Source organism: Mus musculus, chromosome 2, assembly GCF_000001635.26.
Source record: "Mus musculus strain C57BL/6J chromosome 2, GRCm38.p6 C57BL/6J".
Lineage (NCBI taxonomy): Eukaryota > Metazoa > Chordata > Mammalia > Rodentia > Muridae > Mus > Mus musculus.
In genome coordinates this window covers 28,821,657-28,840,382 of record NC_000068.7, presented here as the reverse complement: position 1 = coordinate 28,840,382, position 18,726 = coordinate 28,821,657, and the positions used below count along the sequence as shown (strand labels likewise).

Below are 18,726 nucleotides of genomic sequence, written 5' to 3'. Positions count from 1 at the left end.
AGGGTGGCGTTGCCTAGCAACGACGGGGTCCTTTCTGGCTCGGTGGCGCTCGGGGCCTGCGGGGAGTGAACGGGCGCGGAGGGCGCTGGGAGAGGCCGGGGCAAGGTGGCGAGCGTTCAGTGTGCCGGTAACCCGACCTCCTCGCTCCTAGTAAGATGAGCGAGGCGGACCAGGCCCTGGTGGGGCCCAAGGCCGACGAGCCCTCGCCGCCCGCAGAGGAGAAGGACGAAGGGGGCGGGAAGGAGGCGGCTGCCGACGCGGCCCCCGGGCCCAGCGCCTCGTTTCGCCTCATGGTGACTCGGCGGGAGCCTGCCGTGAAGCTGCAATACGCGGTGAGCGGGTTAGAGCCGCTCTCCTGGTCTGAGGACCACCGCGTGTCTGTGTCCACGGCTCGCAGCGTCGCCGTGCTGGAGCTTATCTGCGATGTGCACAACCCAGGCCAGGATCTGGTGATCCACCGCACCTCGGTACCCGCACCTCTCAACAGCTGCCTCCTCAAGGTAAGTCGCCTCCACCGCTTCTCCCGCGGACGCGCCACGGATCCCAAGGGAAGCTGGCCTGCACCCGGCTCTAGGATTCCATGTGCATCCAACTCTTAATGAAGGGGCTAGCCTCGCCGCAGCTTTTAAAAAGTCGTGCAAGCGTCTTCACTGTTCCTAGACACCCCCGCCCCCCCAGCCAGGATCCGCTATCCATTCCTTCATTACTGGTGGATGGAACAGTTAGAGCCGTTAGCCCCGGGATTTCTGGAACTCTTGTGACTCCACCCCGCAGCTGACCCAACCCCTGACCTGTCTACCGTTGCTCCTATTGTCTGGGGCCAACTCCCCAGGCCCTGGGCTGGCTTTGTGTTTTCATTCTGTAATGCAAGCGCCCTCCTCTCGCGCCACTTTTGCTTTGAGAAGAAAAACTGATCTATTTCGTTACCTGTTTGACGGTTTCATTGTGAACGGTCCTTGTGTCTCCTTGGGTAGACAGCTCTTAAATCTGGAAGTGTGATGAAAAATAAAACCTCGGAGAGCATCAGGTGCTTAGACTTCCAAGTCCAAGGTCTCTGTAACTCTATAAATTTACTGCCTTCAACTTCATATAACCCAAGTTTGCTCCTGAACTGTAGAGTTTCTAATTTTTGTTGTATTAATGTAACCATTTTCAAACATGGTTTACTTTAGTGAGCGATGTTCCTTTTCATAGTCTATAAATGTAAAAACTTACTTTTATTTTATTTATACCTTCTGTATGTATATGCAGTAGGTAATCTGTCAAAGTGGGTGTGTGTCAAGTGAGTAGGTGCCCAATGGAGTCTGGGATAAATCAGAGTAGAGACAGCCCCTGCCCTCAAGGAGGTTATTTATCCTTTGGCAGGTCATGAACAAATAATGTAGTCTTAATATCATGGTGTGCTATAAAGCTATACACACGTATAACAGTATGCTTATTTGAAAGTAAAGTTTTTCCATACTCTTCTAGACAGCCATTCCAAATCCAGGTGATTAATCACGGGTACCATTTGAGTAGCCTGAGCTCTTTTTAGCACACTTGATTCAAATTTCAAACACACTGTTGATTTGGATAATATGTTTATTTATTTTTTTTTTATTTTATTTGGTTTTTGTTTTTTCGAGAAAGGGTTTCCCTGGCTGTCCTGGAACTCACTCTGTAGACCAGGCTGGCCTTGAACTCAGAAATCCACCTGCCTCTGCCTCCCAACTCAGAAATCCACCTGCCTCTGCCTCCCAAGTGCTGGGATTAAAGGCGTGTGCCACCACTGCCAGGCCTTTTCTCTTTTAAATAGCATCTTGAGCTTGATAATCTTGCCTGGGATTACAGACTCACAGATTTAATTAATTATTCAGCTTGACTGACTGAGTCATGTAAGATCCTAAGATCTGAGTGAAATGATTCAAATATAAACTGGTAGTGCTGTTGAAGTGATAAACATAGGAGGGAGGCAGAAGAAAGGTGCTGAAAAGCTGCACCCTCTGCTGAACTTACTGTTTCAATGGATATTCCAGTGCCCCTCAGCTAGGGAAAGTCTGGGCCTAGATGGTAAAAACTGACTGTTTAACAGAGAGTTTGGTGAAAGGAGTAGGAGGGGAGGCACTTAAATCAGAGGAGGTCACTGAGTCTGTAGCAGTCCCAAGAAATGATAGTGTTTGGTTTATCAGGAAGCTCAGAAAGGCTACTCAAGGTGGCAAGCGAGGCATCCTGCTCATGCACATGGATCTTTCATCATGAGTGGAGCTATGTGTGACTGTTTCTTGAGCATTGATGAATCGCCTGGAGCTGAAGATTTCTTCTAGAGTCAGAGAAAATGACACCAGTTTAGGAACTAGGAAGGTTAGTCCAGGAAGTTTCTTGAGTGCTGTTTCAGTTCATGAGGATAGTGTGATCTGGTATAGTTCAGGAGTGTGAGACTGCTTGGGCTAGAGGTAAGCAGATGATTGCTGGGCTGAGGCTAACAGAGGGCGTTAAGAGCCTAGGCTTTGGCACAAGATAGACCTAGCTATAACACAAAATAGTAAAGCCTTGTTTAGGCTTTATGAAAAATTAAGTTATACATACACAAAGCATCACCTACCATATAGCATTATCACTTAATGTCTGACACTGCCTTCATGCTCAATGTCCTCACGCTTGTCATCTTTCCTTCATGCTCTCCAGGCATGAAAGAAAAGCCTGGGGATTTGAAGGTGATACTAAGATTCTGATAAATTGACATTTTGCTACATTTGACATTTGCCACACTGTTTAAATAGTAGTAGAAAACCTTTATGTAGCCCTCTAATTGATAAAAGAGTTTACATGAGAGGCCTCCATTGTTGCAGTGGTATACGAAATCACCAGTTCTTCTGTGCCCTATATACTGATCATCCCTAAAGATTTAAATACCTCAAACAGCTAAAGCATTAAACACTGAACCATTTTTAAAGCTGTTGCTCTATGATTCTGTTAAATCACAGCTCAAACATTATCAGTTATATGTAAGTTACTATCTTGGATACTTCTAGGAGAAATGGTGGGTAATAGTTAGAACTTAACTGTCCATAGAAATCTTTTCTAGGGGCACTTCAGGATAGTGTTCTGTAGTGGCTTTTAGGAAAAGTTGGCTTGAGCTCTAGGAACCTGCTACCTCCACCTCACTCTAAGATTACAGGCATGTACCGTACCCAGCTTCTTACACGACGAGTAAAATGAATTCCGCTCCTGTGTTTGTAGGGCAAACTCTTCACTGGCTGAGCTTTCCCTAGCTGCATTGCTGTCTCACATGGTGTTTACCACTAATACATTGAGGAATTCTGTTATTGAGTAGGCTTAATAGTTTGCATGCACTTAAAAATCTTTTAAAATTGGTGTCTATTCTGGCTAGCATGGTCCTTAGTGATTATTTTCCATGTTTTGCCTGTATCCTAGAGCATTACTTCAGTGCTTGGGAACTTAGCATCAAGTCACTTTTAATAGCTATATACTAAAAGAATTTGGACTCCCTTGTAAATCATGTCCTACTCTTTCCATTTCCAAGATCAAGTTTCTTTAAAAAGTTTGGCACTAAAATCAAAATGGAAACTTGTACTTTTTCACTTTTCTCCTTTGTTTTCTTTGGCTATTTGAGATCAAAGTCTGGCCACGCATCCCCAGCTGTCCTGGAACTTGCTCAGTTGATATGCCTAGCTTTGTGACCACAGATTTGCACTGCCATGCCTTTTATCCACCTCTCTAAAAACAGATGGAGTTCTTCCTATTTTCAATCTGTGATGGGAATATTTTTAGATCAGCCTTTGTTCTTTTTTGGCTTTAACCTTCCTGGCTTTAATTTTAGTCATAACTTCCTCTGTCTTTACTGTCTCTTTAAAATCTTTTTACAGAGCTTTCATCATTTGGCTGAGCACATGATACGTGTTACAGACCCAGACATGGGGGTGATGAGACAAAGCTAGAATGATCTGAGAAGGCCTCCTAAGATTAGACCTGGTAAGATAGATGGGAAGGAGCAAGTCAGGCAAGGAGCCAGGAAAAGCAGTGGGTGGGCTAGAGAAGTCTGATAGGAGCCAGCTTACTTACAGCAAGAGTAGTAGACAAGGCAATGTGTGTGATTTGTTAAAGAAACTGCAGATTAAAAGGCCTAGCGTTGTTGTGTAAGGTTTAGCAGGTAAAAAACACAGACTTTGATGGCTTTGGTTCAATTTCTGGAACACACATGAAAAATGAAAAGCACAATGTGATGGCTTGCATCTTAATCCCAACATTCCTATAGTAAGATGGAAGGCAGAGATGGAAGAATCATGAGGAAGCTGACCAGCTAGCTAACCTGGAGTCCACAAGTACAGCAGAAACAAGAGAGCCCTTACCTCAACAAGGTGAGGGGGGCGTGGCATGTTAAAAATACATAAAATAAGAGGCTGGGTTGGGCTGGAAATGTACATGAGGCCTTTGATTTATCGTCAGCATGTGTCAGAACTATTATAAAAATCCAAATACCTAATTGTAGCAAAAATAAATATAGGTTCATCTTTCCCTAACTTTTAAAACTACTGCTGTTTTGTGACTGGCTTAGCTAAGTGTTCCCCTCACTCTTGAGGATCAAATGTGTATTCTATAGGCCAATTCTAAAATGGTCTAAAATATAGACAAGCCATGCATAGTCACATTTATTCTAAGTCATTTTTTAAAAAGCCATTTCTTTGAGTAAGTGAACATTTAATCTTTAAACATGCTTCATTTTTAAAATCACTATTGTTTGTTTTGTTTTGTCTGGAGATAGTTTTTCTACCTAGCTTTGGCTGGTTAAACGTATGATCTTCCTGCCTTAGCTTCCAGAGTGCTTGGATTAGCAGGTATGCATCACCACAACTGGCTAGTTGATCTTTTAAATGCACATAATGCTAAAATTAGCAGAATTAGTATAATATGTAGTAATATATATGTATATGATATAAAATTATTTTGTGTGTTAATACAGTTGCTATGGGTGGATATTTTTCTGATAGCTTGTCTATCTCTATTTTCAGGTTGGCTCAAAAACAGAAGTTGCTGAGTGCAAGGAAAAGTTCGCTTCCTCTAAAGACCCCACCATCAGCCAGACTTTCATGCTAGACAGGATGTTCAACCCCGAGGGGAAGGCCTTGCCCCCAATGCGGGGTTTCAAATACACTAGCTGGTCTCCAATGGGTTGTGATGCAAATGGCAGGTGCCTCTTGGCAGCACTGACCATGGACAATCGCCTGACTGTGCAGGTGAACCTCAACAGACTCCAGTGGGTTCAGCTGGTTGATCTGACGGAGATTTATGGAGACCGTCTTTATGAGACTAGTTATAGACTGTCTAAAAATGAGGCTCCTGAGGGAAATCTCGGGGATTTTGCTGAGTTTCAGAGGAGACACAGTATGCAGACCCCAGTCAGAATGGAATGGTCGAGTATCTGTACCACTCAGCAGGTCAAGCACAACAACGAGTGCCGGGATGTGAGCAGCGTGCTGCTGGCTGTCCTCTTTGAGAACGGGAATATAGCTGTGTGGCAGTTCCAGCTGCCATTCGTGGGGAAGGAGTCCATCTCTTCATGCAACACTATTGAGTCAGGAATCAGCTCCCCCAGTGTTTTGTTTTGGTGGGAATATGAGCACAATAATAGGAAAATGAGTGGCCTTATTGTGGGCAGTGCTTTTGGACCTGTAAAAATTCTCCCTGTCAATCTCAAAGCAGTGAAAGGCTACTTTACTTTAAGGCAGCCTGTTGTCTTGTGGAAAGAAATGGACAAGTTACCTGTGCACAGCATCAAATGTGTGCCACTTTACCACCCCTACCAGAAGTGTAGCTGTAGCTTAGTGGTAGCTGCAAGAGGCTCCTATGTGTTTTGGTGTCTTCTTCTGATCTCCAAGGCAGGTCTGAATGTTCACAATTCCCACGTCACAGGCCTCCACTCACTGCCCATCGTCTCCATTACTGCAGACAAGCAGAATGGAACAGTGTACACCTGCTCTAGTGATGGGAAGGTGAGGCAGTTGATTCCCATTTTCACAGATGTTGCATTAAAGTTTGAACACCAGCTGATTAAGCTCTCAGATGTCTTTGGCTCAGTGAGGACTCACGGCATTGCAGTGAGTCCCTGTGGTGCTTATCTGGCCATCATCACCACTGAGGGCATGATGAATGGCCTCCATCCTGTGAATAAGAACTACCAGGTCCAGTTTGTTACTCTGAAGACCTTTGAAGAGGCAGCTGCTCAGCTCTTGGAGTCTTCAGTTCAGAATCTCTTTAAGCAGGTAGACTTGATCGACCTGGTCCGCTGGAAAATTTTAAAAGATAAACATATTCCTCAGTTTTTACATGAAGCATTGGAAAAAAAGATTGAAAGCAGCGGGGTTACCTATTTTTGGCGTTTTAAGCTTTTCCTTCTAAGGATTTTGTATCAGTCAATGCAGAAATCCCCTTCCGAGGCCTTATGGAAACCCACCCATGAGGACTCAAAAATCTTACTGGTTGACTCACCTGGGATGGGCGACGGTGAGGATGAGCAGCAAGAAGAAGGTACTTCCAAGCAGGGGACTAAGGCTGGCCTGCAGGAGAAGAGCAAAGAAGGTGACACAGAGGAGACCCCTGAGGACTCACTCACTGCAGGGGGAGACACCGGAGGCCGTGAACCTGTAGAGGAAAAGCTCCTTGAGATCCAAGGGAAGATTGAGGCTGTGGAGATGCACCTGACCAGGGAGCACATGAAGCGGGTCCTGGGAGAAGTGTACCTGCACACCTGGATCACAGAGAACACCAGCATACCCACCAGAGGGCTCTGTAACTTCCTGATGTCTGATGAGGATTATGATGACAGGACAGCACAGGTAGGTGTCTACCACAGCTGAACTACCTGCTCGTCTCACTAGGTAGAAGGAAGGGTCTTGGGTTGGCTTTGCGTTGGAATTACTGAGGTAACTGATTGTGCAAGAGAGTAGATGGGAAGTGTGGACTGATGCTGAGGACACACTTCCATGCCGGTGCCCTTGAGTGATCTGCAGGGGTTGCCAGATGACATTGCCAGGCTGTGGAGTCTGCAGTGGCAAAAAATAAGTGTGTGAAAGACAGTCACGGCAGTGGAGATGCCCACCCGTACTGTCTTCTATCATGTTTTACAAAGGTTCATTGTGGTGTATGTTTTCTATTTGAAATGCTTGGATATTGGAAAGAAAACAATTGTTAAGACCAGTTTATTTTTTTAAACCAGGCTGTTATTTTCTTTTGGTACTGGGACAGTATACTAGTCTAGTCTGTGATGTCAAGTTCTCCCAGAGACCAGGAAGGCTACAAGCATAAGAGATAGGTAGGATGTGCTCCTCAGGAAGTAAGGAAAAGTCAGAGAAACACCGTAGAACAGCTGAATCCTCAAGAGCTCCCTACCAAGGAACAGGCTGTGCACTGAAAGGTTAAATCACAAGGGTTCTTTTCTCTCTGGAGATTGGCACTCGCTGCCTAAAGGTTCATTGAAAACAAGAAGTCCATGTAGTTTTGTCCCTGTCAAGTTATTCACAGTGCACTTCTCTGCCCCTGAAACTGCTACCCACAGGACAATTGCACTCATCTTAAACACAGTAAGAGGTACTGGTCATATATGTGACTTTTTCCTTTAAGAGTAAATGTTTAAACCTTGTTTCCTGCGTTCTAAATTGTCTGGAAGAATATTGTTTTTCACTGACATGGGATTGGTTAGAATTATTATAATTTGTGACATACCATTTAGTGTTCATCCTTACCTTTAGGATTCTTGTTTAGAATGTTCTGTGCTTACAAACCCATGTCCAACATGGCTATGTGTTTGTGGCTAAGCCAGTATAAAAACAGTGGAAAGGCTGTACCCTACTTTCTCATAGCATCTCAGTTCTAATTAAAAGAATGACTTTTGTGTCCTAAGGATCTAGTTATGCTTCATACAAAGACCTTTCAGCCTATGGTGTTGATTTTATTGCAGTTTTTGGGTGTTCTGTGATTACTAGGCACATAATACACACCTCTCAACCTGTTTTCACCCCCAGCTGCCCCACTTCCCCTTCTCCTAGTTCCTGCCATGGCTTGTTAATAGTTAATACCACAGGCCTATTGTATATTTGTTTATGCCTCATAAGTGTATCTGTGCTTTATATATAAAAAAGTAGCAATTTTTATTCCCCTCCTTGAGAAGTATTGTCACTGAGAATGCAGGAGTTAAACTAAACAGTTGACTTTGGTGATTGAGGCCACAAAGAATAAGTAGAAGCAGTTCTTCCTCACATAGAACTTAGGCCCAACTCTGCCCTACTTGAGAACACTGGACAGCGTCACTGCTTCACACATGGGATGCTATGCTTGTCTGGATAAGAGATGTTTGTCCTTGATGTGAAGGACTATAAATGAATTCTGAAAGCCAAAAAATTTAGACCAAGAAGTAATTTAAATTTGTGAATTAAGCTGGATATGGTAGTGCATGCCTCCAATACATAAGAGGCAGAGGCAGGAAGATCTCTGAGTTTGAGGCTAGCCAGGGCTACGTAGTGAGACCCTCTCAAACACAAACACACACAAATGTGTAAGTTATATATGAAGAATTGAAATGACTAGCTCAAATTAGCAGTTAAGATGCCCTTTGAGATTTGGGTGAGTTAATTAACCAAATTACTAAATCTTGTAAACTGCCAGAAGAGGTAAAGCATAAATACATTAAAACCTGGGAAGGACATGAGTTATTAATAAAAGAAGTGGCTTAAGGGTTGGTGTATATATACCCCATGCCTATAAGGCAGTATGGTGTGTGTGTGGCCGGGGGGGGGGGGGGTCAGCAAATAATAAAATAGACATAGATTTTTTCAGACATTTTTCTTAGAGAATGTAATCTTAAACCAGGTCTGGAAGCACAGGCCTGTTGTCTAATCCAGCTATTCCAGAGGCTGAGGTAGGAGTAAGTATAGCAAATTCAAGACTGTCTGGACAGCTTACTGCCACCCTGTCATAGAATTAAACATTGAAAGAGACAGGTATGGAGTTCAGTGGTAGCAGTGCCTGCAAGGCCCCACATTCAGTCTCACCACCACCACCACCACTCTTAGTAAGGCCAAGAACAGCACCTATTTCTCCCATGCTGGGTCACTCACGGTTATCTCAGGTGCTACTAGGCCAGTCTGTCTTAGAGCCCTCAGAAGGGGAAGTAACTTTAACTCTGACAAAAGACTAAACTTTGTGGGCTGGAGGGAAGGGTCTGCAGTTATAAATACCTCCTGCTCTTCTAGAGGACCCAGGGTATTCTAGTGCCCACTTGGTGATTCACAGCCACTGTAGCTCCAGCTACAAGGGCTCCTCTGTGGGCACCTGCACACAAGTGGCACACATACAAACAAAATCTTAAAAAGAAATGTTTTTAAAGACTATACATTTCTATGTTTTTACAGACGTCACATTTTTCACTAGGGAGATTATGGATTTCCTTTTGAAAGCACCATAAGTAAAAACTATAAACTACTAAAACAGCCAAAACAAAGCAAGAAAGGAGAGCTTGATTTTTAGAGGTTTCTCCCTTGAGTAAAGTCCACCTTACTGGTTGAGGTCGCTGGATCTGTTTACTTTTCTTTGCTGTTAATACTGGTTGAAGGTGCAGGTTTTGAGCTCTTTGGGCAGCAGCTTAGCTGTAGAGGTATACCTCTACTATCCTGGCACAATCCTGTATTCATTGTGAGTAGCCTTCACTCCCAGAAACCCATATTCGCTCTTCACTCTGCACCTGTGATGTCTTACCAGGTCTTGATTGGACATATCTCCAAGAAGATGAACAAACAGACCTTCCCTGAGCGCTGCAGTCTGTGTAAGGAGATCTTACCATTCACAGATCGCAAGCAAGCTGTTTGTTCCAATGGGCACATCTGGCTCCGGTAAGCCTCCAGGGCTGCTCACCCTCATGGCTCAGTTTTGTGCAGCACGGAACCACCGGTCAGGGCCCTTCTGCTTGATGGGTACAACTGTCTGTGCTTGCTTGGACTGCCATTTGCCTTGCAGGGTTGAGGTCGTAGATTATACTTGTGTGCCTTTTTTGGCTATGTTTCATAGTAACAGGCATTGGAGAGGAGATGAGAGGGCATCAGAAAGAATAATCAGAATGCTCTGTGTGTGTGTGAAGTTGTCAGATGGCAAAAACAATAGTTTTCATAATGAAAGAATGCTGTCCTGTTAGTCTGGCCTTAGAGGTGACCTTGGTGAGCCCTCAATTTTGCTCCCTCCATGAGATGTGTCATCACCTTCTCCCAAGACACCATGCTTCCTACTTTTCCTCCAGCCTCTGACTTCATTTCTGGTTGTGCAGCTCCTATGTCATCTCCACAGTGCCTATCCTTAGGCCTAGCCTTTGGTCACACACGATTACTAAAGTGTTCTCTTACTACTGGTTGTACACAGATACACCTGCATCTGCTTCAGTCAAGACTTGCAAGTTAACTTCCTGCCTGCTTGGCATCTTTATTTAAGTGTTGCTGCGGGACTTCATGTGGAATCAAACCCTGACTTCATTTTTGCCTCCATAGCCCTCTCCCAGACCCTGACATTGTTCATGCACATGATGACAGCTATCGTCCACCTGGGCCTGCTGTTCCCATACTTCAGCCCTCAGTCAGTTCTCTGCAGTTGTAGTTATGACACTCAGTCTTTGTCTGCTCTTGTCACAGCAGTCCTCAGTACTCTCCACTAGGGCTGGGGTGTGGGTCTCTGAGAGCACACTTCTAGCATTTGCAAGGTACAGAACCAACAAAAGCTCTCCAAGAGCTAACCGTCTGATGGGAAAGCTAAAACTCTTTCAGAGACTTGCAGCCTCTCACAGCCTGTTCTTGCCTCTTCACGACCTCATGTCTGCTCTGAGCTCAGGAGAACTGGCCACCTGCTCAGGTCAGTATGGCCTCCTGCTGGCTGGCATCTGCAGGGACACAGTCGGTTTCCTAATGCTCCCTCAGCTTCTCTCACATATGCACGTGCTCCACCTAGTGCTAGGATTCCTTTGCTTTGCTGCTTTTTCCTTATAACCCATTTCATTCTTTTTGTTGTTTGTTTGTTTGATTGTTTTTTTAAAGGCTGGGTTTTCCTGAAGCTCAAGCTGGCCTTGAACTCAGAAAGCTCTGCCTGCTGAGTGCTGGGATCAAAGGCATGCATCACCACACAAGGCACTTTTATACCTTTGCCTAATACCCTTCCTTAGGACTAGGCACTTGTGTGAGCGCAGAAGTCTAAAGCAGTGTCTGCTACTACTCAGCAGAAATGTTAGATTTATCTAACTAAAGCAGGCCTATACGACACATAGCATTTACTCATTTTCTTTCTTATTTTGTTGACAGATCTCTCCATATTGTTAGGCTGGCCTCAAACATAAAAATCCTCCTGCCTCAACCTCCTAGGCATGTGCCACAATGTCTAACCAGGCTTCCATTTTCTCTTTTAGGGGTGGCAGAGGGAGTTAAAACACAGTTTCTCTTTGTAGCCCTGGCTGTCCTCACTCTGTAGACCATGTAGGTCTCAACTTAAGAGATGTGCTTGCCTCTGCTCCCAAGTTCTGGGACTAAAGGTGTGCGCCACCACTGCCCAGCCAGAAGTCAGTTCTTAACAGAGGTAGAACCGGGGCTTTCCATCATATCGGTGCTCTCGGATTGCTTCTCTCATGGACACATTTGCTTTTTAGTTTGTTCAGACTTTTTTCCTTGAAGGGAGAGAACAGTGGCAGGCAGTCTAATACTGGGTGAGTTTTAGGCTTGTCATCAAAGTACCATCTGTTGAGCAGCCAGCTTGCTAGACAGATTGGGACAGATGTGCAGCCATCAAGTGACTGTATCCTCACAGGGGATTTTATCTTCAGTACCTAAAGAGAAGGGGGGTGGAGTGGGGGTGTACATGGTGTGTGGTCTATGTTCACTCTGTGTGTAGAATCCTCTATCACTCTCCACTTTATAGTGCTGCTGCAAAGCCCCTTTCTGGACTAGACCTCACGCTTTTCTGCTAGGTTGCCTGACAACAGGCCCCAGTGATTCTATCTCTGTCCTGCTCTGTACTGGACTATAGATGCCAGTGGGAACCCAAATGACTTGTTACATCAGTGCTGGAGTCGCTTACACAGCGAGCGCTCGTACCTTCAGAGCTATCTCTCCACCCCAGTGCCTAAGGCAGTGGTTCTCAACCTTCCTGATGCTCTGACCCTTTAATACATTTCCTCATTTTGAGGTGACCCACAATCATAAAATTATTTATATTGCTACTTCATAACTAATTTTGCTAGTTATGAATCACTATTGATAGTTACATTATCTGTTTTCCAATGGTCTTAGGTAACCTCTGTGAAAGGACTGTTCAACACCTTTCCTAGGTCTCAAACTACAGGATGAGAACAGCTGACCTAAGGGCTCTTTCCTTTGGTTTTTTGGTTTTTTTTGTTTCTCGAGACAGGGTTTCTCTGTGTAGTCCTGGCTGTCCTGGAACTCACTCTGTAGACCAGGCTGGCCTCGAACTCAGAAATCCGCCTGCCTTTGCCTCCCAAATGTTAGGATTAAAGGCGTGCGCCACCACTACCCAGCTAACCTAAGGGCTCTTAAAGATGTTTTGTATACCTTATCTTGAAAAGTAAAGAGAGTGACTTTGCATATGATATGTTTGCATATGATATGTTTATAATACCAAGAATGCAGTTAGGGAGGAGTGCTTCTAGGACTTTCTGCAGAGAGGTTCTGTGTCTCTTCAGAGAGTGCTGGTATAGATTTGGTCACACAGAGGAAAACATTGCCCTAGTAACTGTGGGCCCAGGGAGCGTCCTCTGACTGGGCTCCTGTCTTCTTTCAGGTGCTTTCTAACCTACCAGTCCTGCCAGAGCTTGATATACAGACGGTGTTTGCTCCATGACAGCATCGCCAGGCATCCTGTTCCAGAAGGTGAGTGCTGGCCTAGCCTTGGGGTGGGGTGGAGTCACTTAGTGTCCTGCTCTTGGTTGGGAACAGAATGAGTGTGCTCTCTGCAGTTAGGGTGAAGCCAGAACCAGTTAATGCATGCTACCTGTTGTGTGTGTCCTATGTCAGCTGACAGTGGGATGGGGCTTCAGTCCAGTGTTAGGGCTGACTCAAGGGAGCGTGTAGGGATTGTATTTGGGAGGCAGCTCTGCAAGAGATGCTGTATACAGAAACACCTGGTGCAGGTATGGCTCTTCTAGAAGCCTCTGAGGGCTACTTCCTGGCTGGTCTGTGTGCTCTTTAGCACATTGCTGTTTCTGAGAGCACTAACTAGAAATAAGATCTTAGGTGTGAGCAAGAGATCAGGCATCTAATAGTCCTGAGAATGCCAGTTGTTGGTGTGAGCTTCACTGACCCTACACTGCGAACAAACAGGCCAGTGAGACAAGTATATAGAATCAAACACAGTAAACAGAAAACAAGAGTATTCTATTTAAAACTTGGTCTGTACTGATTTTTGCTAATTTTCTCAAGGTTACATGTTAGCAGCATGTTAGCATTCTGTTTCTGCTTTTAGTTGACCTCACTTCTCTGTCTGTCATCCATACCTTGTCCTGTCAGCCTTTTCTGATACTGATGTTGGTCCTGCTGGCTTTCCTTTGCAGATCCTGACTGGATTAAGAGGTTGCTGCAGAGTCCTTGTCCTTTCTGTGATTCTCCTGTCTTCTGAGTTCAGTGAGGAGGATGGAGGATATGAAGTTGGCTATAGAGAGTGCCCTGAAGCCTGAAGAGCAGGTGTGCTGGAGGGAGCCGGGCACTGCTCGGTGGAGACACTCTTCTAGCTGGAAGGAGGAGCTCATTGCACCAGCACACTCCGACTTCAAGGACTGAAGGCTATCTTTTAAATGACTCCATTCAGAGAGTCTGAGTCATTTAAAGGGGAACAGAAGCCATCCCAAGCTCCTCACCAATGAGGACCACTTGTTTCCCAAGTGTCTTGCCTAAAGCAGTTTGAGCAGAAGCCTTCTGCTTCTAGAAACATAATGGTCTCTTCTAGAGAATCTAAGGACCTTCTTGTGAGTTTGGTTTTCGTCCTTGCTTTGGTCGGGGACTGTCTCTGGCTCCAGAGGGCTGAAGTGGTTGGTACATGACACTGCATGTGCCAGTACACCTTAAAGTGTGTAATGCTGGCTGGCTGCGGCTGGGGCTTGCTCAGCAGACTCAGCTGCCCATTGACTCATTCATATGGAGACATTTTCCTAAAACTATATTTTTGAAGCCAAGAATAAAATCATCTTAATGTATCAAATGATCAGGTGACTATTAGAAGTAAATAATTGTCATTTATTTTTATCTCCTGTCATCAGATTTTCTGGCCCAGCTCTTTAATATGTAAGAAGAGATTAAGTATCCCTACTCTTCACAGCCCCACTTGATGACCATGTGGTAACCTAGATATTTGTACATCCAGGGGAAGTATTGTCTTCCTTTAGTATTAAAGTGAAGCCTCAGTATTTCTAACATTGGCTTATCCGGACATCTCCCTGAGCATTTGGAGGGAAAGCTGGTCTAGAGACTTGTGGAGAAAGATGGAGTTGGACGTCCTTGAGCTCTGTGCTCCAAGCATGTGCAGCTCAAGTGGAAAACCTAAGAGTTTCCTCTCCTGCCAAAGGTCCTTAATCTTTGGAACACAGGTATTCTTCTGTGGGCTTAAAGAGGAGATGTGCACTGTCAATTGACTGCTCGCTCTTAACCCAGCCCTGAAGCATTCTGGAGTCACAGTCGGGGTATTAGAGTAAGTTTCCTGGGATTGGTGCTAATGAACTGGACACATTTTGAAACTGTGCAATTGGAAATGAGATAGGAAATACAGAACATGAAATGCTTTACTCCTTGATGATTCTGTTTTATCATGAGTATTATTTTAACACACTTTCCCACTTTGATTTTATATCTTTAGCAAAAGAAATAATGTCTTAGTACTTGGGTACCACGGCGAGAGACAGGTCACCTGCCACCCTGCCACACTTCTGCACTCTGGGCACAGACCCTGAGAGGCACTTCCAGAAGCTGCTCTGAATTGTCCTGTTAAGACTGTTGCCCTGTGCTGTGTGTTTAATGGATTGTTTGTTGGGGTTGTTAATGTCCTGACGTAGGGTTGTTTCAAGAACAGCATCTCTCCAGACTTGAGGGGCAGCAAGGAAAGAGCCCCGAGTGACCCAGTTCAGAGTCTGCATGGCTGCAGCAGAGCCTGCCGCTGTTACTCCTCAGAGGGAGATGACAGGAGTGGAGATGGTACCGATAGTCGTTGCTAGTCTGTCTACCGTGCGTGCCAAGCTTCCTTTCTCTTGCTCTTTGGAATCAATCTCCCTAGGTGTTCTCACAGGGAATTCGGGGGAACTTAAAACTTGGTTGTTTAAAGCAGTTTGCATTTCTGTGAAATTTTATCATTTAGAAGTAACAAAAGAATTTCTAGGATCTGTACTTGTGTAAAGGAAGAAACGTGACAACTGGAACACAAGTTTTCAGCAAGAAGCCTAGCCCTGCAAAATTTTTGGACTCTGAGATCCAGCCACAGCCAAGTGTTTCCACAGCCAGTAGAGATGTCCCCCTCCCCTCACAAACACCACACTGATGTTAATCTTCAGAGCTGGGTGAATGAGAGAATTTGGGGTTGATGGCAGCCTCCTGTGTGCAACCTGTGCACTTCTGAATCGCTCTCCAAGGGTCAGCATATAGGCCCACAGAGGGTTGATGGAGAGACCTTGGAAAAGTGGGAGTGGCGCCAGAGTCTTGCGCTATGCCTCTTGCAGCTTGAACTCACCTGTGCTGCTTGAGGGAGGAGTTCAGTAGCTTCCAGTTGCAGCTATAGTAGCTGTTTCTGCAGGGGGAAGAAGAGTAGCCATCAAATTGCTGCCCTGCATTTAGAAGACTGGAGCAGACTCTACAGAGAACTTACACGCTGCAGCACTGCTGTGTACCAGGTTCCATGCCTAGATGGTTTCTGTTACTCTAGGTAGGAATGGGTAGCTTGTTGTGGTTGGCATTCAAACCAATGTCCTGATATGTTCACCCCCAGACTTGAAGCTGTCTCTGCTCCTACCAGATCTGCCAGAAGCTGTCAATGAGTACCAGCAAAGTTTATGATGGGATGTAACAATTGTTCTGCTTGTCCCTCTGGGGTCTAGCAAGTTTTTAAGAACATCTGTGTGGGCACAGGTAGGCTGAACCTAGCAATAAGTTTAACAAATGAATTGCATTGGGAAAGTTTTGTTTTCTGTTTGTTTTGTTCTGTTTTTTGGAATGGGGTCTCACTATGCTATAGCTCTGGCTGCCCTGAAACTCTTGTAGACCAGACTGCCATTGAACTCAAATATCTGCCTGCCTCTGCCTCCAATATTGGGAAAGTTTTAAGGGTTAATTATTAAGTCACTTGATTGGTTATATTGGTATCAAATAAGGTGCAGATGGTGGAACACAGCCCTAGCCTGGGAGCCCTGCATCCCTGGCAGCAGCTAAATGGCCTGGGTAAATGACCTGTTAAGCAGCTGCAGTTTCTGAAGTAGAACAGACTCAGCTTCTGGCCATCCCCTTCTTACTTTACCTTCCCCAAGAAGTGGCTCCCAGCATTAGGATGCATTCAAGGCCAGGAAAATATATAATGATAAGCATTTCTAAAGGCTAAGTCATGTGGGTCTTCCTAAAAAAAACCAGTGTCTCATGGTAAGAGGGCCAAGGTACTCAAGGCTGACTGCCGGCTCCTTGCCACCACAGTGTTGGCTGTTGATGCTGAGCTGAATGGGGTACATTCCAAGTCGGTCTGGACCCTCAACAGTCAGACACACACAGGGCTCTTTGACCACAGCACACCTTGGACTTGAGTAACCACAGCTAGGCTTTGCGGTCACTCATGGTATGGTAGACTGCAAAATCTCAACAGCCTTCCCTCTCCCCCCCCCCCAAGTATCGGCTTGGAAGGACACCCTGCTGGGTACAAGAAAGTGGATAATCTGGAGATTATGGAAAAGCACCAGTGTCCCCTAAAGTGTCACACTTTAGAATGTGCCTCAGATTGGTGTGGCCATTTCTTGTCTGCTCTTTCTTGAAGCTAAGACGTTATTGAAGGTAAATCTGCTTTGAGTCTGCTGCTCAACTAAGTGCTCAGTAGGTAAGATGTCCTTAAGTGGAACTAAGCTGTGCTCATGGTAGCCTCGTTTCTAGCTTCCACAGACATGGCAGCTCTGTCCACAGAACAGGCAGGAGGCAGTGTTCTTGGATTGTTTTCTTCAAGGTCATGTTTATATCGAGGGGAGAGACCCTGATGCAGTCAACAGGTTCTAGTCATGAATTTATTTAGAGCCAGATGGTGTGGTTCACTAACAAGGCCTAAGTCTTCCTTCCTTGTGATTAAGTGAAGCAGAAAAGGAAGCGGTGTACATCTGAATTACACTGTAGGCTCACAAGCAAAAACGTGGTCCTATGGTGAACAGATGACATCTCAGAGTTCTAAATCTCCACTTTATTTTTAAGATTAGAAGTTCTCAAAGCTGAGGCTGTAGCTTGGTGGATAGAGAGAGCACTTGCCTAGCATTGACAAGACCTCAAGTTCCATCCTCAGCACTTGGGGTGGGGTTATTATTTATATCACTACCATGAAATTATATTGTTTTCATAAAGAAAAATACTCTAAAATAGACTGGGTAAGGCATTGTGGCACACTGTGTTCTAAGCACCCAGGAGTCTGTGAGGCAGGAGACTCAAGTTGAAGGCCAGCCTGAGCTGTGTGGAGAGAGCACGTCTCAGAAAACCAGTGCTCAGGTTGGGCAGCATCAGAGGCAGTGATGGCGTAGTGACATTTTCAGACCAGGTGTACATTTGGCTGACGCGCTAGGGTGAGTGCTGGTGTTCTCGCTGTCTCTGTAAGGTACTAATATAAAGTCCCACACCAGTGTCCCATGAACTGTCTTTTCCAAGGCTTCGTTTCACAGTTGTATTTTGATACAACATGGATGTGAGCATCACACTTGTTTAAACAGATGTCTGCTGTGCTTAGTGGTTTTACCTCTGTTTACCTGATGCCTGTGTAAAGTCTGTGCTTGGCTTTGAATTGTGTGTTTACACCTTACTGTCTCTAAATAAAGAGAAAATTTTATGGTTATGCAAAGGGGATTTTTTTTTATTCTTACCATCTAATGAATTTTAATTTTCAAGATTTTAGCTAAAAACTAAGAGTAATAACAAGTGTTTCTTGGAATAACTACCAACCCAGCCATCTGTTTTCCCCAGTGTGTGTACACAGTGCTGTTAGCCTGTGTGTGTATGCCCCTCCAGGGCCAGGACTGTGTCTCAGTTCATGATGCTGGTGAGCTGGTAAGTGGGGCTCCCCGTCCTTCACTGCTCTTCATAGTCAGCTGCATGGAGCCACTAAGACAGGAAGGCAAGGCTGACAAGAACATGACACAACCCTGTAGTCTTTTTAGGCTTTCCAGACCCATCAGAGCTGCTGAGGGTGCTGAGGTCCAACTGGATGCTGTTGGAAACACCTAATCCCATTTTCTAGCAGACATGGCTCCCCTTTAAGGATGAAGAGTACCTGACCATCACCTGACATCTCTTCAGTTTCCCTTCCCTTCTCCCTCCCCCGCCCGGGTCAGAAGCTCAGTTCCTTTTAGCCTCAGGGACAGGAGTGCAGGTCATTGGTACTTGCCCAGCAAGCACAAGGCCATGGGTTCCATTCCTAGCACTGCCAACACCCAGGTCAGGAGGGGGGGGGGGGGTTGGGGAACAGGCTGAAAGGTCACAAAAG

General features: G+C 45.2%; 1 protein-coding gene across 3 annotated transcripts; it reads left to right on the top strand.

The window, feature by feature from the left end:
* Positions 1-22: 22 nt before the first annotated feature.
* Positions 23-18,084, top strand: Gtf3c4 (general transcription factor IIIC, polypeptide 4). 3 transcript variants are annotated; one of them, NM_001166033.1, is made up of 6 exons: positions 23-500; positions 3,867-3,972; positions 5,010-6,833; positions 9,751-9,881; positions 12,817-12,905; positions 13,586-18,084. In NM_001166033.1, the coding sequence occupies exons 3-6, from the start codon at positions 5,088-5,090 to the stop codon at positions 13,648-13,650; spliced, it is 2,031 nt and encodes a 676-aa protein (NP_001159505.1). In that variant the 5' UTR covers positions 23-500; positions 3,867-3,972; positions 5,010-5,087; the 3' UTR covers positions 13,651-18,084. The 3 variants fall into 3 exon arrangements, with proteins under 3 accessions (NP_001159505.1, NP_766565.2, XP_006498141.1); XM_006498078.4 differs by lacking the exon at positions 3,867-3,972 and adding an exon at positions 4,256-4,358 and having other exon boundaries at positions 42-500; NM_172977.3 differs by lacking the exon at positions 3,867-3,972.
* The last annotated feature ends 642 nt before the right edge of the window (positions 18,085-18,726 follow it).

Bases quoted from the DNA above. Each gene is read 5' to 3' on its own strand.
- Gtf3c4 (NM_172977.3), top strand. From the start codon at position 156: ATGAGCGAGGCGGACCAGGCCCTGGTGGGGCCCAAGGCCGACGAGCCC. The intron at 6,834-9,750 runs GTAGGTGTCTAC...ATGTCTTACCAG, and splicing joins ATGATGACAGGACAGCACAG to GTCTTGATTGGACATATCTC. The intron at 12,906-13,585 runs GTGAGTGCTGGC...TTTCCTTTGCAG, and splicing joins CAGGCATCCTGTTCCAGAAG to ATCCTGACTGGATTAAGAGG.